Here is a 20,751-nt window from a genome sequence, read left to right as displayed (position 1 = left end):
CAGTAATAAACCTCTTGTCCTTCAAACCCTTCAAGTTTTCAGTCTGGACTTGGGCTGATTTGTTATCAATGAACCCCAAGTGCATTGACAGTATTCTGATGTTATCTGAGACCGTTGTAATTTGTATATTGATTTAATTCTCATGTTGTTGTCGCAGTGACTGGAGAAAGGTTTTCATCCCCACCTCCATGTCCTCCTGCAGGCACCAAGCCTGAGGGAGGTGCTGGTGACCCTGGACTCCTATGGGATTGGTCCATGATTGTGCTTGGTGAAGTAGGGCAGTGGTTTGCAGTTGCCTTCTGCAGTTTGGCTGAAAAGGAAGCTCTCCTCCTGACATCAGGCCCTTTGGAGGATTTGCAGGCTGGATATTAAACCTGTTTGGCCATGTTCCAAACACACCTTCCACAGCCATCAAACCCTGAAGTGGTATTTGAATGCGGAGCTTCTGGTCCAGAGGGAGGGACACCCGTGGGCTTAAACTTACTTCTCAAGGGTATTGTTTCCCTGGGAAGCAGGATCCAGTGCAGCCAAGGCTTTTGGTGGTAAATTTTCAAAACTGGTTGGAATTTGTACCTTTTGCATTGTGCAAAGTTAAAATCCCTGACAATACTGACCCCTTAACTACAACAGTTTGCTCTTACATTTTCCGTTCTGTACGTGGTAGTACATCTATTAGACTTGTAATAGTGTGCTTGATATTGCAGTATGGGGACTCTGTAATACTTGATTTGCAAACACTGGGTGGGGTGGGTGGGGGAGAGAGGGGGTGTCAGGTTTTGTATTTGTTTTTTGATTCAATGGGTTGATGTTTCTGGTGGGGTTAGGGTTAGGGTCTGTTTTGTTTGGTCAGCTGTTGCCAGTTAGGATGGGGGTGCCCAGCAGTGTGCTAATGGTCGTGGTCTCCCTGAAATGGGAGCATTTGAAAACCTCTGCAGTAAAGGCTGAGAGTTTACTCTGAGCTGTGGTCTTTTACACACATTTTGTTCTGCTTTCCTGATGCTGTGATTAGCCATGTATTGCATGTTTCAAATACTGTGCCGGACTGGACCATTCATTCTTCCTCCACAGCTGTTATCTGTGGGTAATACCCAAGTAATCACCAGTAATACCCAAGGAGAAGGAAAATTTATGTTAAGTGTCTTGAGAAGCGCAGGACACCAGGTTTGAGCTTTGGAAAAGGATGGGGAATAGCACAGGGAGCCCATGTCCATCAAACTTTCCAGTTCCGCACAGTTTCAAAACTCATTCATACAAACCTGCCATGTTCTGGTGAAGCATTGATGAGCTTTGATCTACCGGTTGTGCTTGGGTTTGTAGTAATGACGTTTGACTATTGCGTACACCACACACAGCAACCACTGGAGCATTCCTTCAGACTGATTGCTGGGTGTTGTATGTTTGGCTTTTGTTAGGTGGTGAGAGCTTTTGGGATATTGGAACTGGTTTCTTTGCACTTGTGCCATATAAACAATGAATGAGGCGGCTGAAGAGTAACCAGGCTCAACCCAAACCTTCAGTTATCAGTGTTTGAAAAGCTTGGGTGGTGTTGGAATAAAGGAACCTTCATTCTGCCATTTGTGAATGCATGCTATGAATTAGTTCTCTCATGATACAGGAGATGAATAAAATGCACATTCTGCAACAGGAAGCTCATTGTGAAGCACTCTGGGTCGCACACTACTGCTGTCAGACCTTGCACCTTTTCTGATCGTGTTTAGATTTTGTTTCCAGACTGGGTATATCACTTCAACATTTATTGAGAGTATGAATCAATTGGGAATTATTGGAGCCCTCACCACTGTTGACCCTGGTTTGCCCTGCTCATCAGCAGCAACAAAGTTCTGAAGTTTGGACCTGGCGACACATTAGATGTCCCTTCTGTATCTGCTGCTCAATTTATAGCTTTGTCTCTGTGTTTTTCCTTGTGAAATTGAACATTTTACTACAATGATGGTGTGTGCAGACCATACACTAATGTGTAACACCAGAAAGAAAAGACACACAAATCTTAGAAAGTGATGATTCAGTGCAAAGTCTTGCTGTGCCCAGCCCTACAGTTCTGCTGATCGCAGTGCAGCAAAGATGTGGAGGTATTAGAGGCAGCGCACAAGCCCAGCTCGTAACTACAAGGAGAGGTTGGAGAGCTTGGAATTGTTTCCAGTGGGGAAAGGAGATCTGGGGTATTCAAGATTCTTAAGGCAATGGAAAAATGGACCCCTAACATGTTTTGGGTTAAAGTACAACTGCAAAGCAACCAATCCCTTTAATTGACAAACTATAACCTAAACCCTCTTCCCTCTCCAGCTCCACTGTCGGCACAGCCTCTTCTCTAAGCTGCATTGTGCATGATCTTCTAAGAGAATTGATAAAATGGTGTCTATAACATGCTGCCTGTGTGGAATGTGCCTTTTGTTTTACTCCCAGAGAGGCGGTTAGAAGGAACTTTTTTGGCCACAGCGTGCTTGATACAAGTAACCTGTCTCTTTTCATTGTGCAGTGATGATGCCGAAAGAGAAGCCACCCATCACTGTAGTTGGAGATGTTGGTGGAAGAATAGCCATCATTGTGGTAAGAATTAAATTGTATACGGTCATTGTTTATCACTGGCATTTTGAGGCAGGCTATTATTGATTGATGGTGGTATCATTGCCTGATTAGTGAGTGAAACAGGGTGATGTGATTTCCCTATTAGGCTGTATTTGCGCAAGAACAAAGAAAAAGGAGCGGGAGTCGGCCGGGCGGTCTGATCTGCCAGTCAATACGATCCTGCCTGATCTTGGGCCTCATTCCATTCCCCATATTCCCCGTTTCCCTGAGAAACCAAAAATCTACCAATCTCGGCCTTCAATGTATTAAGCGGTGGAGCACCCACAATCCTCTGGGGTGGAGAATTCCAAAGATTCACAGTCCTCTGATTGAAGTCATTTCTCCTCATCTCGGTCCTCAATGCCCAGCCCCCTTATCCTGAGATTGTGCCCAGTGTTCTAGGTTCTCTAACCAGCAGGAACAATCTGAGTGTTTATCCTATCAAACCCCTTCACAATCTTGTAGGTTTCTATGAGATCACCTCTTGTTCTTACCAACTCCAGAGAAAATCGATCTAATTTACTCAGCCTTCCATCATAGGACACGCCCCTCACCCCAGGACCAATTTAGTGAACCTTTGCTGCACCACCTCCAATACTAGTATATTTTTTCTATTCATGAAAGGCCCACCTTCTCAATCTTTCCTCACGCCTGAGGTGTGGTGACCCTCAGGTTAATCAGCACCAGTCAGCTCTCCCCCCTCAAAGGGGGAAGCAGCCTCTGGTCATCTGGGACTATGGCGACTTTCCCTTATCTTTACCTTATTTTTTCATAAATGTAGAGAGCAAAGTGTTAAGCACCCCGCTGATGTTAAAAGTGAGAGTATCCCAAAACCCAGAAGGGTAACTTGGGACACTGGTTCTTAATGGTGTATATTTTCAATTTGGTGTACTGTGAGACAAGATATGCAAACCGGGGAGGAATAGTCCAGTCATTTTGTGGTCAATTAAGAAAGAATCCCTTTACAATAAAGGCAAAACATTCATTTGACTTTTTAATTGCTTGCTGCGTCCGTGTGTTAACATTTCGTCCTCTCCGAAGGAGCACACCCAAATCTCAGTGAGTATCAATTCTTAGTAGTTTCTCACCTTGGAAAGATATTCAGCTATTCTATTTTTTTTAACCAAAGTAAATAACCTCCCTCCATCAGCCATCTTGTTTCCCATTCGCTAAACCTCGGTCGATATCTTTTTGTAGTTCCTTTGTGTCCTCCCCACAGCTTACCTTTACACCTAGCTTTGTACCATCAGCAAACTTTGGTACTTACCTCTTTGTCTCCTCATCTAAGTCATTAATATAGAGGCTCCAGCACTGTCTCTTACCGTACTCCACTATTCACAGATTGCCAACTTGAAAAAGTCCCATTTATGCCCACCCTCTGCTTCCTAACCGTTAACCAATCCTCTCCATGCCAATATATTACCTCCAACTCCATGTGCAATTATTAGCCTGTGTGGCACCTTATCGAAAGCCTTTTGGAAATCCCGGCCCAGTACACTGGTTTCTACCTTACCAGTTACATCTTCAGAAAAGTCCAGTAAGCAGGACTTCCCTTTAGTAAAACTATGTTGACTCTAATCATACTATTCTTTTCTAGCTTCATTGATAACACTTCCTTAGTGATGGATTCCAACATTTTCTCAACAACTGATTTGGGTTTAAGTGGTCCATAGTTTCCTGCTTTCTCCCTCCCACCTTTCTTGAAAATCAGAGTAACATTTTCCGATTTCCACACTGTTGGCACAGTTCCCAAATCCAATGCATTCTGGAAAATCACAGCCAGCGCACCCACTATTTCTGTAGCTATCTCCTTTACAACCCTGGGTGTAGGCCATCAGTCACTGAGATTTGTCACATTTGTTGGAGGTCAATCATCTCAGCTCCAGACATCACTGCAGGGGTTCCTCGGAGTACCCTTGGCCTAACCATCTTCAGCTGCTTCATCAATGACCTTCACTCCATCGTAGGTTCAAAGTGGGGATATTCGCTGCCAGTCGCACAATGTTTACCATTTGTGGCTCCTCAGATAATGAAGCAGTCCCTGTCCAAACGCAGCGAGACCTGGACAATATCCAGGCCTGGACTGACAAGTGGCAAGTTACATTCTTGCTACACAAGTGCCAGACAATGACTTTCTCCTCCAAGAAACGATCTAACCACCGCTCCTTGACATTCAATGGCATTTCCATCACTGAATCCCCCACAATCAACATCGTGAGACTACCATTGTTCAGAAACTGAACTGGACCCAGCCACATTAATACTGTGGCTACCAGGGCAGGTCAAAGGCTGGGAATCCTGCGGAGAGTAACTCACCTCCTGACCCCCCAAAGCCTGTCCACCATCTACAAGGCACATGTCAGGAGTGTGATGGAATACTGTCCACTTGCCTGGATGAGCGCGGCTCCAACAACACTCAAGAAGCTCAACACCATCCAGGACAAAGCAGCCCCGCTTGATTGCACCTCACCCAGAAACATCGATACCCTCAACCACTGACACACAGATGTAGCCGTGTGTACAATCTGCAAGATGCACAGTAGGAACTCACCAAAGCAGGCAGCATGATGTCGCAATGGTTAGCACTGCTGCCTACGGCGCTGAGGACCCGGGTTCGATCCCGGCCCCGGGTCACTGTCTGTGCGGAGTTTGCACATTCTCCCCGTGTCTGCGTGGGTTTCACCCCCACAGCCCAAAGATGTGCAGGGTGGGTGGATTGAACACGCTAAAATGCCCCTTAATTGGAAAGAAATAATTGGGTACTCTAAAATTTATTTTAGAAAAGGCTTCTGAGCACCTTCCAAACCCACAACCACGACCGTCATGAAGGACAAGGCAGCAGACACCTGGGGAAGTCACCACCTGGAGGTTCCCCTCCAACTCACTCACCACTTGGAAATATATCACCGTTCCTTCACTGTCGCTGGGACAACATCCTAGAACTCCCTCCCTAACAGCACTGTGGGTGTACCTACACCTCAGGGACTGCAGCGGTTTGAGAAGGCAGCTCACCACCACCTTCTAAAGGGCAACTAGGGATGGGAAATAAATTCTGGCCTAACCAGTGACGCCCACATCCTGTAAAAAAAAATTTGTTTTAATTGACTTTTAATTCCAGATATTTAAAAAAAAAAAAACATTTTATTGAGGCATTTATAGTTTTATAACAATAAACGATACAAATACAAATGTCAACATAATTAAGTGCGTAACACATCCCTCCATCCATTGCTGTTCCCTCCAGCCTAACGCCCCCCCCACCCTTATTGAATCTGCTGACAGTTTAGTTTTCTCCCAAGAAGTCGATAAACGGCTGCCACCTCCGGACGAACCCTAACGTTGATCCTCTCAGGGCCAACTTCGTTTTTTCCAGTCTGAGAAACCCGGCCATGTCGCTAACCCACACCCCTGATTTTGTCCGAGTCCCTCCCTGCGAGCAATATCCGTCTCTGGGCTACCAAAGGTCAAAATGTCACCCGCAAATCCCTGCCAGAATCCCCTAAGCTTCGGACATGCCCAAAATATGTGGACATGATTCGCTGGCCCTCCTGCACACCTCACACGCCTGTCTTCCACCCCAAAAGACCTGCTTATCCGGGCCACCATCATGTGTGCCCGGTGAACCACCTTGAATTGTATCAGGCTGAGCCTGGCACATGATGGGGACGTGTTGACTCTGCTCAGAGCCTCCTCCCAAAGACCCGCCTCTACCTCCCCTCCCAGCTCATCTTCCCATTTACGCTTTAGCTCACCTTTCTGGGTTTCCTCCCACTCTATAAGTTCTTTATAGATGTACAATACCTTCCCTTTCCCCACCCCATTCTAAAAACTACCCTGTCCTGTCTCCCCTGTGGCGGTAGAAGCGGAAAGGTCGCAACCTGCCTTCGCACAAAGTCCCTCACCTGCAGATATCGAAACCCATTCCCTCCCGGCAATTCAAACTCCTCCTCCAAACAGGGAAAGCTCCCATCAATAAACATCCCCCAGCCTCTCAATCCCTGCTCTCTGCTACCTCCGAAACTCCCCATCCATCCTCCCCGGGACAAACCGGTGATTACCACAAATTGGAGTCCACACTGACACTCCCTCCACTCCCATATGCTTCCGCCACTGTCCCCAAACTCTTAGGTCAGCCACTACCACTGGGCTTGTGGAGTATCGGGCCGGTGAGAATGGCAGAGGAGCTGTTACCAATGCTCCCAAACCTGTGCCCTTACATGATGCCGTCTCTCACACCGACCCATCCCCCACTACCCACTTTCTACTCATGGCTATATTTGCCACCCAGTAACAGTTGCTAAAGTCCGGCGCACCAGCCGCCCCCCCCCCCCCCCCCCCCCCCCCCAAGCTCCGCTCCAGCAGTACTTTCTTCACTCACGGGGTTTTACCCCCCACACAAACCCAGAGATCACTGCATTCACCCGCTTAAAAAAGGCCTCTGGGATAAAAATAGGGAGGCACTGGAAAACAAACAGAAATCTTGGGAGGACCGTCATTTTTACGATCTGTACCTTCCCCGCCAGTGACAACGGGAGCTGTTCCACCCTCCCCGCCAGTGACAACGGGAGCTGTCCCACCCTCCCCGCCAGTGACAGCGGGAGCTGTCCCACCCTCCCTGCCAGTGACAATGGGAGCGTATCCCACCCTCCCAGCCAGTGACAATGGGAGCTGTCCCACCCTCCCCGCCAGTGACAACGGGAGCGTGTCCCACCCTCCCCGCCAGTGACAACGGGAGCTGTCCCACCCTCCCAGCCAGTGACAATGGGAGCTGTCCCACCCTCCCAGCCAGTGACAACGGGAGCTGTCCCACCCTCCCCGCCAGTGACAACGGGAGCGTGTCCCACCTCGAAAGCCCTCCTTCATTTGTTCAACTAACCGGGCCAGATTTAATTTATGTAACTGCTCCCATCCCCGTGCCACCTGTATTCCCAAATAACGGACACTCCCTCCCACCACTGTAAATGGCAACCCCCCCCCCCCAGTCTCCTCTCCTGTCCCCTCGCCTGGATCACAAAAACCTCACTTTTACTGAGGTTTCAATTTAGACCATTCAATCTCCCCCATCCCCCCAAACGGGTCAGAAATATATAGGAGTAGGTCGTCTGCATATAACGAGACCCTGTGTAATTCCAGATTTTTATTAATTGATGCAACTGACGTGGGGAGATTCAAAGCCTGGTCCCCAGAGCATTATCCTGGTCTGCAGATTACTGATCCAATGAAAATACCATCTCCCTTCTGTTTGCTTTTTCCCACATTGCTACACTAGAAGCCTTGACCTTTCTCTTTGGACTTTTAGCCAAACCCTCACCACTACACCCACCTTTATTTAAAGTCCTGTCCACAGCCTTAGTTATGCAATTGGCCAGGACACTGGTCCCAGCCTGTATCAAGTATAGCCCATTCCAACGAATAGCTCACTCTTTCCTGAGCACTGATGCCAGGGAATTAAGATTTTGTTTCTGCTCAGCAATGAAACACAGCAGAATAACTGCTCATTGTTTTGAGATATGAGATTGTCTGCAGCACCTGGACACATCGTCCTTTATGTGTTCTTGTGATGTGGGTGGTGCTGGCAACACCACCACCGAGTGTTCTTTTCTGATGAGGAATGTGGGGTGAGCTGCCTTCTGCAATGTGCCACACCTTGAGCATTGTGGCAGTTTTGGTCTCCTAGTTTGAGGAAGGACATTCCTGCTATTGAGGGTGTCCAGCGAAGGTTCACCAGACTAATTCCCGGGGTGGCAGGACTGACAGATGAAGAAAGACTGGATCGACTGGGCTTGTACTCACTGGAGTTCAGAAGAATGAGAGGGGATCTCATAGAAACATATAAAATCCGGATGGGACTGGACAGGCTGGATGCGGGAAGAATGTTCCCGATGTTGGGAACGTCCAGAACTCGGGGTCACAGCCGAAGAATAAGGGGTCAGCCATTCAGGACTGAGATGAGGAAGAACTTCTTCAGTTGCCTTCAGGGTCCTCAGTTGTGAACTTTTGGCGATCTCTCCCACAGAAAGCCGTTGGGTCCAGTTTGTTGGATATATTCCAGAGGGAGCTGGACGTGACCCTTGCGGCTAAAGGGATCGAGGGGTATGGAGAGAAAGCGGGAGTGGGATACTGAATTTGCAGATCAGCCATGATCACATTGAATGGTGGTGCAGGCTCGAAGGGCCGAATGGCCTCCTGCACCTATTTTCTATGTTTCTACTTAAACTCTCCCTCAAGGCTACCCAGGCCAATTTGATTAATCCAATCTATAACTATGACTGAACCTGTCAATATCTCTAAACTATTTCTTATTTTTTTAATAAAAATTTTATTGAGGTATTTTTGGTATAGTTACAACAACAAAATAAACAATATACATGAAACTATAAACATAGTGCAAAAGCTATTTACCTCCCTTACAGGTCCCACCTTTATTACCCCCCTAGTCTAATCTAAACTACCCCCCGTCTGCTGACGATTAATTTTCCGCAAAGACGTCGACGAACGGTTGCCACCTCCGGGTGAACCCTAACAGTGACCCTCTCAAGGCGAACTTGATTTTCTCCAGACAGAGATAGCTGGCCATGTCCAATAGCCAGGTCTCCGACTTCGGGGGCTTTGAGTCCCTCCAAGCTAATAGTATTCGTCTCCGGGCTACCAGGGAGGCAAAGGCCAGAACATCTGCCTCTTTCTCCTCCTGGATTCCCGGGTCTTCCGACACCACGAAAATCGCCACCTCGGGACTCAGCGCCATCCTTGTTTTTAACACCGTGGACATGACATCCGCAAACCCCTGCCAAAATCCCCTAAGCTTCGGACATGTCCAGAACATGTGGACATGGTTCGCCGGCCCTCCCGCACACTTTGCACACCTGTCTTCCACCCCAAAGAACCTGCTCATCCGGGCCACTGTCATGTGAGCCCGGTGAATGACCTTGAATTATATCAGGCTGAGCCTGGCACAGGTTGTGGACGCGTTGACTCTACTCAACGCGTCTGCCCATAGACCATCCTCGATCTCTCCTCCCAGCTCCTCCTCCCACTTGCGCTTCAGCTCCTCGGTCTGCGTCTCCTCTGACCCCATAAGCTCCTTATAAATGTCCGAGGCGCTCCCTTCTCCCACCCACCCTCTGGAAACTACCCTGTCCTGAATCCCCCTTGGTGGTAGGAGCGGGAAGGTTGACACCTGTTTACGTAGGAAGTCCCGCGCCTGCAGATACCTGAATTTGTTTCCCCTCGCCAACCGAAACTTCTCCTCCAGCGCCCTCATACTCGGAAAGCTCCCCTCTATAAACATATCCCCCATCCTCTCAATCCCTGCTCTCCGCCATATCCGGAACCCCCCGTCCATACTCCCCGGGGCAAACCGGTGATTATCACAGATTGGGGACCAGACCGATGCTCCCACATGCCGCCTCCACTGGCCCTAAACTCTCAGGGCCACCACCACCACGGGGCTGGTGGAGTACCGTGCCGGCGGGAACAGCAGAGGCGCAGTTACCATCGCCCCCAGACTGGTGCCCTTACATGAAGCCGCCTCCATACCCACCCATGCCGACCCCTCCCTCACCACCCACTTCCTGATCATGGCTACATTAGCCGCCCAGTAATAGTTGCTAAAATTTGGCAGCGCCAGCCCTCCCCGACTCGGCTCGAGCATTTCTTGCCCACACAGATGAAGCCCGTGATCACTCTATTTACCCGCTTAAAAAAGGACCACGTAATAAAGATGGGGAGACACTGAAATATAAATAGGAATCTCGGGAGGACCGTCATCTTCACCGTTTGAACCCTCCCAGCCAGAGACAACGGAAGCGCGTCCCATCTCCGAAAATCATCCTTCATTTGGTCCACCAGCTGGGCCAGATTCAATTTATGCAGCCGGTCCCATTCCCGCGCCACGTGGGATGCCCAGGTACTAACGTAAATGGCAGCTCTCCCAGTCGCCTCTCCTGTCCCTTCGCCTGGACCACAAACATCTCACTCTTTCCCCATGTTTAGCTTGTACCCCGAAAACTGGCCAAATTCCCCTCGAGCCCTCATGATTTCTTCCATCCCCTCTATTGGGTCCGAAACGTACAGAAACAGGTCAACCGCATAGAGCGAAACCCTGTACTCCACCCCCCCCCCCTCCCACCACCACACCCCCACCTGACCAGTCCTCTCCAGCCCCTCGAGGCTCTCCGAGCAATTGGCAATGGCTCTATAGCTAGCGCAAACAAAAGTGGGGAGAGGGGGCATCCCTGTCTCGTCCCCCGGTGCAGTCTAAAATAGTCCGATGTTGTCCTATTCGTCCTCACACTTGCCACAGGAGCCTGATACAGCCACCTGACCCAGTCAATAAAGCCCCGCCCGAATCCGAACCGTCCCAGTACCTCCCACAGATATTCCCATTCTACCCGATCAAAAGCCTTCTCTGCATCCATTGCGATCACTACCTCCACCTCCCTACCTTCCGAGGGCATCATGATCACATTTAACAGCCTTCTTACATTGACCACCAACTGCCTGCCCTTAACAAATCCCGTCTGGTCCTCCCCAATAACTTCCGGAACACAATCCTCAATCCTGGATGACAAGATTTTGGCCAGCAACTTGGCATCTACATTCAACAGGGAGATCGGCCTGTAGGACCCACACAGCTCCGGGTTCTTGTCCCGCTTAAGAATCAGCAAAATCGTTGCCTGTGACATCGTCGGGGGCAGCACCCCTCTTTCCCTTGCCTCATTGAACATCCTCAACAACACCGGCCCCAATATCCCAGAGAACGTTTTATAAAACTCCACTGGGTACCCGTCCAGACCCGGGGCCTTACCCGCCTGCATGGCCTTCAAGCCCTCCACCGTCTCCTCCAGCCCGTTTGGGGCCCCCAAACCTTCTACCAGCTCCCCGTCCACCTTTGGGAAATTCAGCCCCTCCAAGAAGTGCCTCATCCCCTCCGGCCCCGTAGGGGGTTCCGACCTGTACAGCCTGCTGTAGAAATCCCTAAACGCCTTATTCACCCCTGCTGAATCACCAACCAGGTTCCCATCTCCGTCCTTTACTATCTCTAAACTATTTCTAACCTCCTAACAACCTGCTGTCCCTCCCACCTTCGTATCATCAGCAAATTTGGCCACTCTGTTTCTTCCTCCACATCATTAATATATATTGTGAAGAGCTGTGCCCAGCACTGATCCCTGTGGCCCTCCACTGGTTACTGCCCTCCAACCTGAGGGAGACCCCCTTATCACGACTCGCTGCTTCCTGTTAGTTAGCCAATCCACTGTGCAAGCCAGAATATCACCTCCAACACCATGAGCTCCTATCTTCTCCAGTAGCCTTTTGTGTGGCACCTTATCAAATGCCTTTTGAAAATCCAAATATACAACATCTGACACCCCTCAAAGTATTTTAGTAAATTGGTCAGACATAGGGTGGCAGAGTGGTTAGCACTGCTGTCTCATGGTGCTGAGGACCCTGGTTTGATCCCGGCTCCGGGTCCCTGTCCGTGTGGAGTTTGCACAGAGTAGGTGGATTGGCCACGCTAAATTGCCCCTTAATTGGGGAAAAAAGAATTGGGTACTCTAAATTAATTTATTAAAAATTGGTCAGACAGGATTTCCCCTTCGTGAAACCTGCTGACTCTGCTTGATCAGATTATAACTTCCCAAATGCACTGCTATTCTCGCCTTAATAATTAATTCCAATATTTTCCCAATAACTGAAGTTGGACTAACTGATCTGTAGATTCCTGCTTCATCCTTCCCGGCTTGAACAAGGTAATAATAATAATCACTTATTGTCACAATGCGGCTTCAATGAAGTTACTGTGAAAAGCCCCTAGTCGCCACATTCCGGCGCCTGTTCGGGGAGGCCGGTACAGGAATTGAACCTGCGCTGCTGGCCTTGTTCTACATTACAAGCAAGCTGTTTAGCCCACTGTGCTAAACCACATTGGCAGTTTTCCAACCCTTTGGCACAGCACAAGAATCCAAGGATTTGGGGACAATGACTACCAATGCATGCACAATCTCTGTCCCTACCTCCTCCAAGGTCCAGGGATATAAACCATCAGGTCCAGGGGACTTGTCAGCCTTTAACCCATTAGTTTGCCTAAAACTGATTACCTGATGATGGTGACTGTGTTTAACTCCTCCCCCTCTACTTTGTATTATTTTTGGAGTGCTTGCAGTATTCGCTCCAGGAAAGACTGATGCAAAATATCGATTAACTTCTCTGCCATTTCCTTGTTCTCCATAGTTATTTTTCCACTTTTATTCTCTGAGCCCTGGGGAATTAGTGAATACAGATGAAAACAAATTAATCCTCGAGACAAGATTAATTTCAGGGGGAAAAAGAAACCCCCTGAATTTATATTATGCTTGTTTTACAGTGGTTACAACATGCCAGAACAGATTTTTCATTCATGTGAGGGTCAGCATTTATTATCCATCACTTATTGCCCTGGAACAGTGCTTTCCTCGGCCATTGCAGAGGACATTTACAAGTCAACCACATTGTTGTGGTCTGGAGTCATATGTAGGCCAGACCGGGTAAGGACGGCAGACTTCCTTCCCGAAAGGACATTAGTGAACCAGATGACTTTTTACGACAATTGGCAATGGTTTCATGGTCTTCATTAGACTTTTCATTCCAGATTTTTATTGAATTCAAATTTTACTATCTGCCCTGGTGGGGATTGAACTCAGGTCCACAGAGCATCACCTTGGTCTTTGAATTACCAGCCGGTGAAAACACCGCCATACCACCACCTCCCCAGCCAATTGTTTCAGAGCAAGATTCCATTGATAGTAATGGAATAAATGGGTATTTAAAGTGATCTGTGTGATGTTGGCTGTAAATACTGTTCTAGAAAGTGAGGCTGTGGGAATGTATATCTGGCACAAAGTAGCTAAACTTTACTGAAGCTGTGCTGATTCAAGTTGTTTCTCCTCTTCTTCCTTCTACACCCTCCCTTTCCCCAACAGGACGACATTATTGATGATGTTGATGGTTTTGTCGCAGCTGCTGAGATTCTAAAGGAGCGAGGAGCATATAAAATATATGTCATGGCTACCCATGGTCTTCTTTCTGCTGATGCCCCCTGTTTGATCGAGGAGTCAGCTATTAATGAGGTATTAACTTAGTTGTCTCTGTTTAGTCTGACTGAAGAAAAAGTTTATTTTAGGTAGCGAGTGAGTAATTAGAAAGCTTTGACAAAGAGTCAACCAGACTCGAAACGTGAGCTCCCTTCTCTCCAGATCCTGTCAGACCTGCTCAGATGGTCCAGTATTTTTCTGTTTTTGTTCAAGTTAGAACGTTTCTCCGTTTTAATTGGTGTTGGTTTTCAGATGTGAGCTGGTTGGGGTGGTTTGTGTTTGGCTGGTTTCAAGGAGCGTGAAGTTTGCTGGGAGCTTCAGCAATGGGATTCCTTTTTAATGTCAAAATGTTCAAGACACTTCCCTGAAATATAACCTGAAAGAAACGGACAGTGAACAAGGCCAAACAATGTGACCATTGTGAATGCCCCCGAGCGGAGTGAAACGCCCTTTCACAGAACCAGGCTGGCATTCCCGGCACATTGATGCTGGCTTTGTTTTTACCCCATACCCCCACTCTCCTCACCCCCCCCCCCCGCCCCCCGCCCGCTCCCCCCCCGCCCGCCTGCTCCCCCATACCCCCACTCTCCTCACCCCCCCCCCCCCCCGCCCCCCGCCTGCTCCCCCCCCCGCCCGCCTGCTCCCCCATACCCCCACTCTCCTCACCCCCCCCCCCCCCGCCCGCCTGCTCCCCCATACCCCCACTCTCCTCACCCCATCTAACCCGCCCGCCCGCTCTCCCCCCCCCCGCCCGCTCCCCCCGCCCGCCTCCTCCCCCCCGCCCGCCTGCCCGCTCCCCCCCCCGCCCGCTCTCCTCACCCCATCTAACCCGCCCGCTCCCCCCGCCCGCCTGCTCCCCCCCCCCCCCGCTCCCCCGCCCCCCGCCCCCCCGCCCCCCGCCTGCTCCCCGCCCGCCTGCTCCCCCATACCCCCACTCTCCTCACCCCCCCCCCCCCCCCGCCCGCCTGCTCCCCCCCGCCCGCCTGCTCCCCCATACCCCCACTCTCCTCACCCCCCCCCCCCCGCCCGCCTGCTCCCCCCCGCCCGCCTGCTCCCCCATACCCCCACTCTCCTCACCCCATCTAACCCGCCCACCCGCTCCCCCGCCCCCCGCCTGCTCCCCCCCCCGCCCCCCGCCCGCTCCCCCCCCGCCCCCCGCCTGCTCCCCCCCCCCCGCCCGCCTGCTCCCCCATACCCCCACTCTCCTCACCCCATCTAACCCGCCCGCCCGCTCCCCCCGCCCACCCGCTCCCCCCCGCCCGCCCGCCTGCTCCCCCCCGCCCGCCCGCCTGCTCCCCCCCCCCCGCCCGCTCCCCCATACCCCCACTCTCCTCACCCCATCTAACCCGCCCGCTCCCCCCCGCCCACCCGCTCTCCCCCCCCCGCCCGCCCGCCTGCTCCCCCCCGCCCGCCCGCTCTCCCCCCCCCCCCCCCGCCCGCCTGCTCCCCCCGCTCCCCCCCCCCCGCCCGCCCGCTCCCCCCACACCAACCCCCCTACCCTGACCATATCTGTTTGTCAGATTTTATGCATTGATTTCTTCCTTTCAGTTTCCTCCGAAGTCGCGAATATAAATATAATTTAACTCTTCTTTCGCTTGAAGGTGGTTGTAACAAACACCATTCCTCATGAGGTGCAAAAACTACAATGCCCCAAGATCAAAACTGTGGATGTCAGCATGATCCTGTCCGAAGCCATCCGCCGCATCCACAATGGTGAATCCATGTCCTATCTGTTCCGCAACATCACAGTCGATGACTAACCGCTTCGGAGATTCCCCTCTGAAGCTGTGAAGTGTGTTATGCAAGTGCATTATAGTAATGCCTGGCACCGCTGTAATTACTGAGAGCACTGTGCCTCGAATGACTGGGTGCTGACTGTCTCTCTCTGTTTAAAAAAAAATCATTGTGTGACAAGAAATGCCCTGCTTTCCAATCAACATTTTAAATAGTTGCTACATTGTCATTTCATTCTGTAAATAAAGACTGTCCAGTCTGTTGAAAATCGCTGCTCACGGCTGTTGTATATTAATAAACTTCATGCAGTTTGTTAACTCACACTTCCTGTACAGACTGAACAAGCCACAACAGAGATGTGGAATTAAATGTTGGTGGAAAATATGCTGACTTCCTGCTCAAAGATTTTTATTTATTATTCTGGTGTAAATTTTGTGTTGGCATCATCTAGGATTCAGGATGGTGATGGGTTGGGTATCATGTTATTAACTAAAGGTCGGCACAGTGGTTAGCACCGCTGCCTCACAGCGTCAGGGACCCGGGTTCCATTCCAGGCTCGGGTGACTGTCTGTGTGGAGTCTGCACACAATATAATAATATACTAATCTTTATTGTCACAGGTAGGCTTACATTAACACTGCAATAAGACATAGGAGCAGAATTAGGCCACTCGGCCCATCGAGTCTGCTCCGCCATTCAATCATGGCTGATATTTTCTCATCCCCATTCTCCTGCCTTCTCCCCATAACCCCTGATCCCCTTATTAATCAAATACCTATCTATCTCGGTCTTAAAGACACTCATTGATTTGGCCTCCACAGCCTTCTGCGGCAAAGAGTTCCACAGATTCACCACCCTCTGGCTGAAGAAATTCCTCCTCATAAAGGATTGTCCCTTTAGTCTGAGATGGTGCCTCTGGTTCTAGTTTTTCCTACAAGTGGAAACATCCTCTCCACGTCCACTCTATCCAGGCGTCGCAGTATCCTGTAAGTTTCAATAAGATCCCCCCTCATCCTTCTAAACTCCAACGAGTACAGACCCAGAGTCCTCAACCGCTTCCTCATACGACAAGTTCTTCATTCCAGGGATCATTCTTGTGAACCTCCCCTGGACCCTTTCCAAGACCAGCACATCCTTCCTTAGATACGGGGCCCAAAACTGCTCTCAATACTCCAAATGGGGTCTGACCAGAGCCTTATACAGCCTCAGAAGTACATCCCTGGTCTTGTATTCTAGCCCTCTCGACATGAACGCTAACATTGCATTTGCCTTCCTAACTGCCGACTGAACCTGCACGTTAACCTTAAGAGAATCGTGAACAAGGACTCCCAAGTCCCTTTGTGCTTCTGATTTCCGAAGCATTTCCCCATTTAGAAAATAGTCTATGCCTCCATTCCTCCTTCCAAAGTGCACAACCTCACACTTTTCCACATTGTATACCATCTGCCACTTCATTGCCCACTCTCCTAGCCTGTCCAAGTCCTTAAGCAGCCCCCTTGCTTCCTCGATACGACCTGTCCCTCTACAGATCTTTGATTCATCTGCAAACTTAGCAACAGTGCCTTCAGTTCCTTCTTCCAGATCATTATGTATATTGTGAACAGTTGTGGTCCCAGCACAGACCCCTGAGGGTCACTCTCCCCTCACTCTCTCCCCTCGCTCTCTCCCCCCCCACACACGCTTCCCCCACACTCTCTCTCCCCTCACTCTCTTCCCCCCCCAACACTCTCTCCCACCCCACACACACTCTTCCCCCCACACTCTCTCCCCCCACACACTCTTCCCCCACACTCTCTCTCCCCTCACTCTCTCCCCCCCCCCCCCACACTCTCGCCCCACACTCTCTCCCCCCACACTCTCTCCCCCCACACTCTCTCCCCCCACACACTCTCTCCCCTCACACACTCTTCCCCCACACTCTCCCCTCACTTTCTCCCCCCCACACACTCTCTCCCCCCCCACACACTCTCTCCCCCCCCACACACACTCTCCCCCCACACTCTCTCTCCCCTCACACTGTCTCCCCTCACACTCTCTCCCCCCACACTCCCCCCACACACTCTCTCCCCCCACACACTCTCTCCCCTCACACTCTCTCCCCCACACACTCACTCTCCCCACACACTCCCCTCACACTCTCTCCCCCCACACACTCTCTCCCCCCACACACTCCCCCCACACTCTCTCCCCCACACACTCTCCCCCACACACTCTCCCCTCACACTCCCCCCACACACTCTCCCCCCCACACACTCTCCCCCCACACACTCTCCCCCCACACACTCTCTCCCCTCACACTCTCTCCCCTCACACTCTCTCCCCTCACACTCTCTCCCCCCCATACTCTCTACCCCCACACACTCTCTCCCCCCACACGCTCTCCCCTCACACTCTCTCCCCCACACACTCCCCCACACACACTCCCCCCACACTCTCTCTCCCCTCACACTCTCTCCCCCTACACTCTCCCCCACATTCTCTCTCCCCCACACTCTCTCCCCCCACACACTCCCCCACACACTCCCCCACACACTCTCCCCCACACACTCTCCCCCACACACTCTCCCCCACACACTCTCCCCCACACACTCTCCCCCCACACTCTCTTCCCCCCCACACTCTCTTCCCCCCCACACTCTCTTCCCCCCCACACTCTCTTCCCCCCCCACACTCTCTTCCCCCCCACACTCTCTTCCCCCCCACACTCTCTTCCCCCCCACACTCTCTTCCCCCCCACACTCTCTTCCCCCCCACACTCTCTTCCCCCCCACACTCTCTTCCCCCCCACACTCTCTTCCCCCCCACACTCTCTTCCCCCCCACACTCTCTTCCCCCCCACACTCTCTTCCCCCCCACACTCTCTTCCCCCCCACACTCTCTTCCCCCCCACACTCTCTTCCCCCCCACACTCTCTTCCCCCCCACACTCTCTTCCCCCCCCCACACTCTCTTCCCCCCCCACACTCTCTTCCCCCCCCCACACTCTCTTCCCCCCCCACACTCTCTTCCCCCCCACACTCTCTTCCCCCCCACACTCTCTTCCCCCCCACACTCTCTTCCCCCCCACACTCTCTTCCCCCCCACACTCTCTTCCCCCCCACACTCTCTTCCCCCCCACACTCTCTTCCCCCCCACACTCTCTTCCCCCCCACACTCTCTTCCCCCCCACACTCTCTTCCCCCCCACACTCTCTTCCCCCCCACACTCTCTTCCCCCCCACACTCTCTTCCCCCCCACACTCTCTTCCCCCCCACACTCTCTTCCCCCCCACACTCTCTTCCCCCCCACACTCTCTTCCCCCCCACACTCTCTTCCCCCCCACACTCTCTTCCCCCCCACACTCTCTTCCCCCCCACACTCTCTTCCCCCCCACACTCTCTTCCCCCCCACACTCTCTTCCCCCCCACACTCTCTTCCCCCCCACACTCTCTTCCCCCCCACACTCTCTTCCCCCCCACACTCTCTTCCCCCCCACACTCTCTTCCCCCCCACACTCTCTTCCCCCCACACTCTCTTCCCCCCCACACTCTCTTCCCCCCCACACTCTCTTCCCCCCACACTCTCTTCCCCCCCACACTCTCTTCCCCCCCCACACTCTCTCTCCCCTCACACTCTCTTTCCCCTCACACACTCTCTCCCCTCACACACTCTCTCCCCTCACACACTCTCTCCCCTCACACACTCTCTCCCCTCACACACTCTCTCCCCTCACACACACTCTCCCCTCACACACTCTCTCCCCTCACACACTCTCTCCCCTCACACACTCTCTCCCCTCACACACTCTCTCCCCTCACACACTCTCTCCCCTCACACACTCTCTCCCCTCACACACTCTCTCCTCCCCCCCCCACTCTCTCCTCCCCCCCCCACTCTCTCCTCCCCCCCACTCTCTCCTCCCCCCCACTCTCTCTCCCCCCCCACTCTCTCTCCCCCCCCACTCTCTCTCCCCCCCCACTCTCTCTCCCCCCCACTCTCTCTCCCCCCCACTCTCTCTCCCCCCCACTCTCTCTCCCCCCCACTCTCTCTCCCCCCCACTCTCTCTCCCCCCCACTCTCTCTCCCCCCCACTCTCTCTCCCCCCCACTCTCTCTCCCCCCACACTCTCTCTCCCTCCACACTCTCTCTCCCTCCACACTCTCTCTCCCTCCACACTCTCTCTCCCTCCACACTCTCTCTCCCTCCACACTCTCTCTCCCTCCACACTCTCTCTCCCTCACACACTCTCTCTCCCTCACACACTCTCTCCCCTCACACACTCTCTCCCCTCACACACTCTCTCTCCCCTCACACACTCTCTCCTCCCCTCACACACTCTCTCCTCCCCCCCACTCTCTCTCCCCCCACTCTCTATCCCCCCCCACTCTCTCTCCCCCCCCCACTCTCTCTCCCCCCCCACTCTCTCTCCCCCCCCCACTCTCTCTCCCCCCCCACTCTCTCTCCCCCCCCACTCTCTCTCCCCCCCCACTCTCTCTCCCCCCCCACTCTCTCTCCCCCCCCACTCTCTCTCCCCCCCCACTCTCTCTCCCCCCCCACTCTCTCTCCCCCCCCACTCTCTCTCCCCCCCCACTCTCTCTCCCCCCCCACTCTCTCTCCCCCCCCCACTCTCTCTCCCCCCCCCACTCTCTCTCCCCCCCCCACTCTCTCTCCCCCCCCACTCTCTCTCCCCCCCCACTCTCTCTCCCCCCCCACTCTCTCTCCCCCCCCACTCTCTCTCCCCCCCCACTCTCTCTCCCCCCCCACTCTCTCCCCCTCACACACTCTCTCCCCCCACACTCTCTCCCCTCACACACTCTCTCTCTCCCCCCCCCCACTCTCTCTCTCCCCCCCCCCACTCTCTCTCTCCCCCCACTCTCTCTCTCCCCCCCCACTCTCTCTCCCCCCCCACTCTCTCTCCCCCCCCACTCTCTCTCCCCCCCCACTCTCTCTCCCCCCCCACTCTCTCTCCCCCCCCACTCTCTCTCCCCCCCCACTCTCTCTCCCCCCCCACTCTCTTCCCCCCCCCACTCTCTCTCCCCCCCCACTCTCTCTCCCCCCCCTCTCTCCCCCTCGCACACTCTCTCCCCCTCGCACACTCTCTCCCCCTCGCACACTCTCTCCCCCTCGCACACTCTCTCCCCCTCGCACACTCTCTCCCCCTCGCACACTCTCTCCCCTCACACACTCTCTCTCCCCCTCGCACACTCTCTCCCCCTCGCACACTCTCTCCCCTCACACACTCTCCCCTCACACACTCTCCCCTCACACACTCTCTCTCCCCCTCGCACACTCTCTCCCCCCACACTCTCCCCTCACACACTCTCTCTCCCTCACACACTCTCTCCCCCCACACACTCTCTCCCCTCACACACTCTCTCCCCT

General features: G+C 52.7%; 1 protein-coding gene across 4 annotated transcripts in view; it reads left to right on the top strand.

Annotated features, from left to right (window-relative positions):
- Nucleotides 1-15,776, top strand: part of LOC140395747 (phosphoribosyl pyrophosphate synthase-associated protein 1) — a 56,693-nt gene extending 40,917 nt beyond the window's left edge. For all 4 annotated transcript variants that reach the window (XM_072483903.1, XM_072483900.1, XM_072483901.1 and 1 more), the window contains 3 exons: nucleotides 2,498-2,568; nucleotides 13,548-13,694; nucleotides 15,260-15,776. In XM_072483903.1, coding sequence (XP_072340004.1) covers nucleotides 2,498-2,568; nucleotides 13,548-13,694; nucleotides 15,260-15,418 — 377 coding nt within the window. In that variant the 3' untranslated portion in view covers nucleotides 15,419-15,776. The remainder of the gene's footprint in view (nucleotides 1-2,497; nucleotides 2,569-13,547; nucleotides 13,695-15,259) is intronic.
- Nucleotides 15,777-20,751: the final 4,975 nt, after the last annotated feature.

The sequence above is a fragment of the Scyliorhinus torazame genome, chromosome 18 (genome assembly GCF_047496885.1).
Source record: "Scyliorhinus torazame isolate Kashiwa2021f chromosome 18, sScyTor2.1, whole genome shotgun sequence".
Lineage (NCBI taxonomy): Eukaryota > Metazoa > Chordata > Chondrichthyes > Carcharhiniformes > Scyliorhinidae > Scyliorhinus > Scyliorhinus torazame.
The sequence above is the reverse complement of the archived record's forward strand: the minus strand, read 5'-3'. Positions and strand labels throughout refer to the sequence as shown.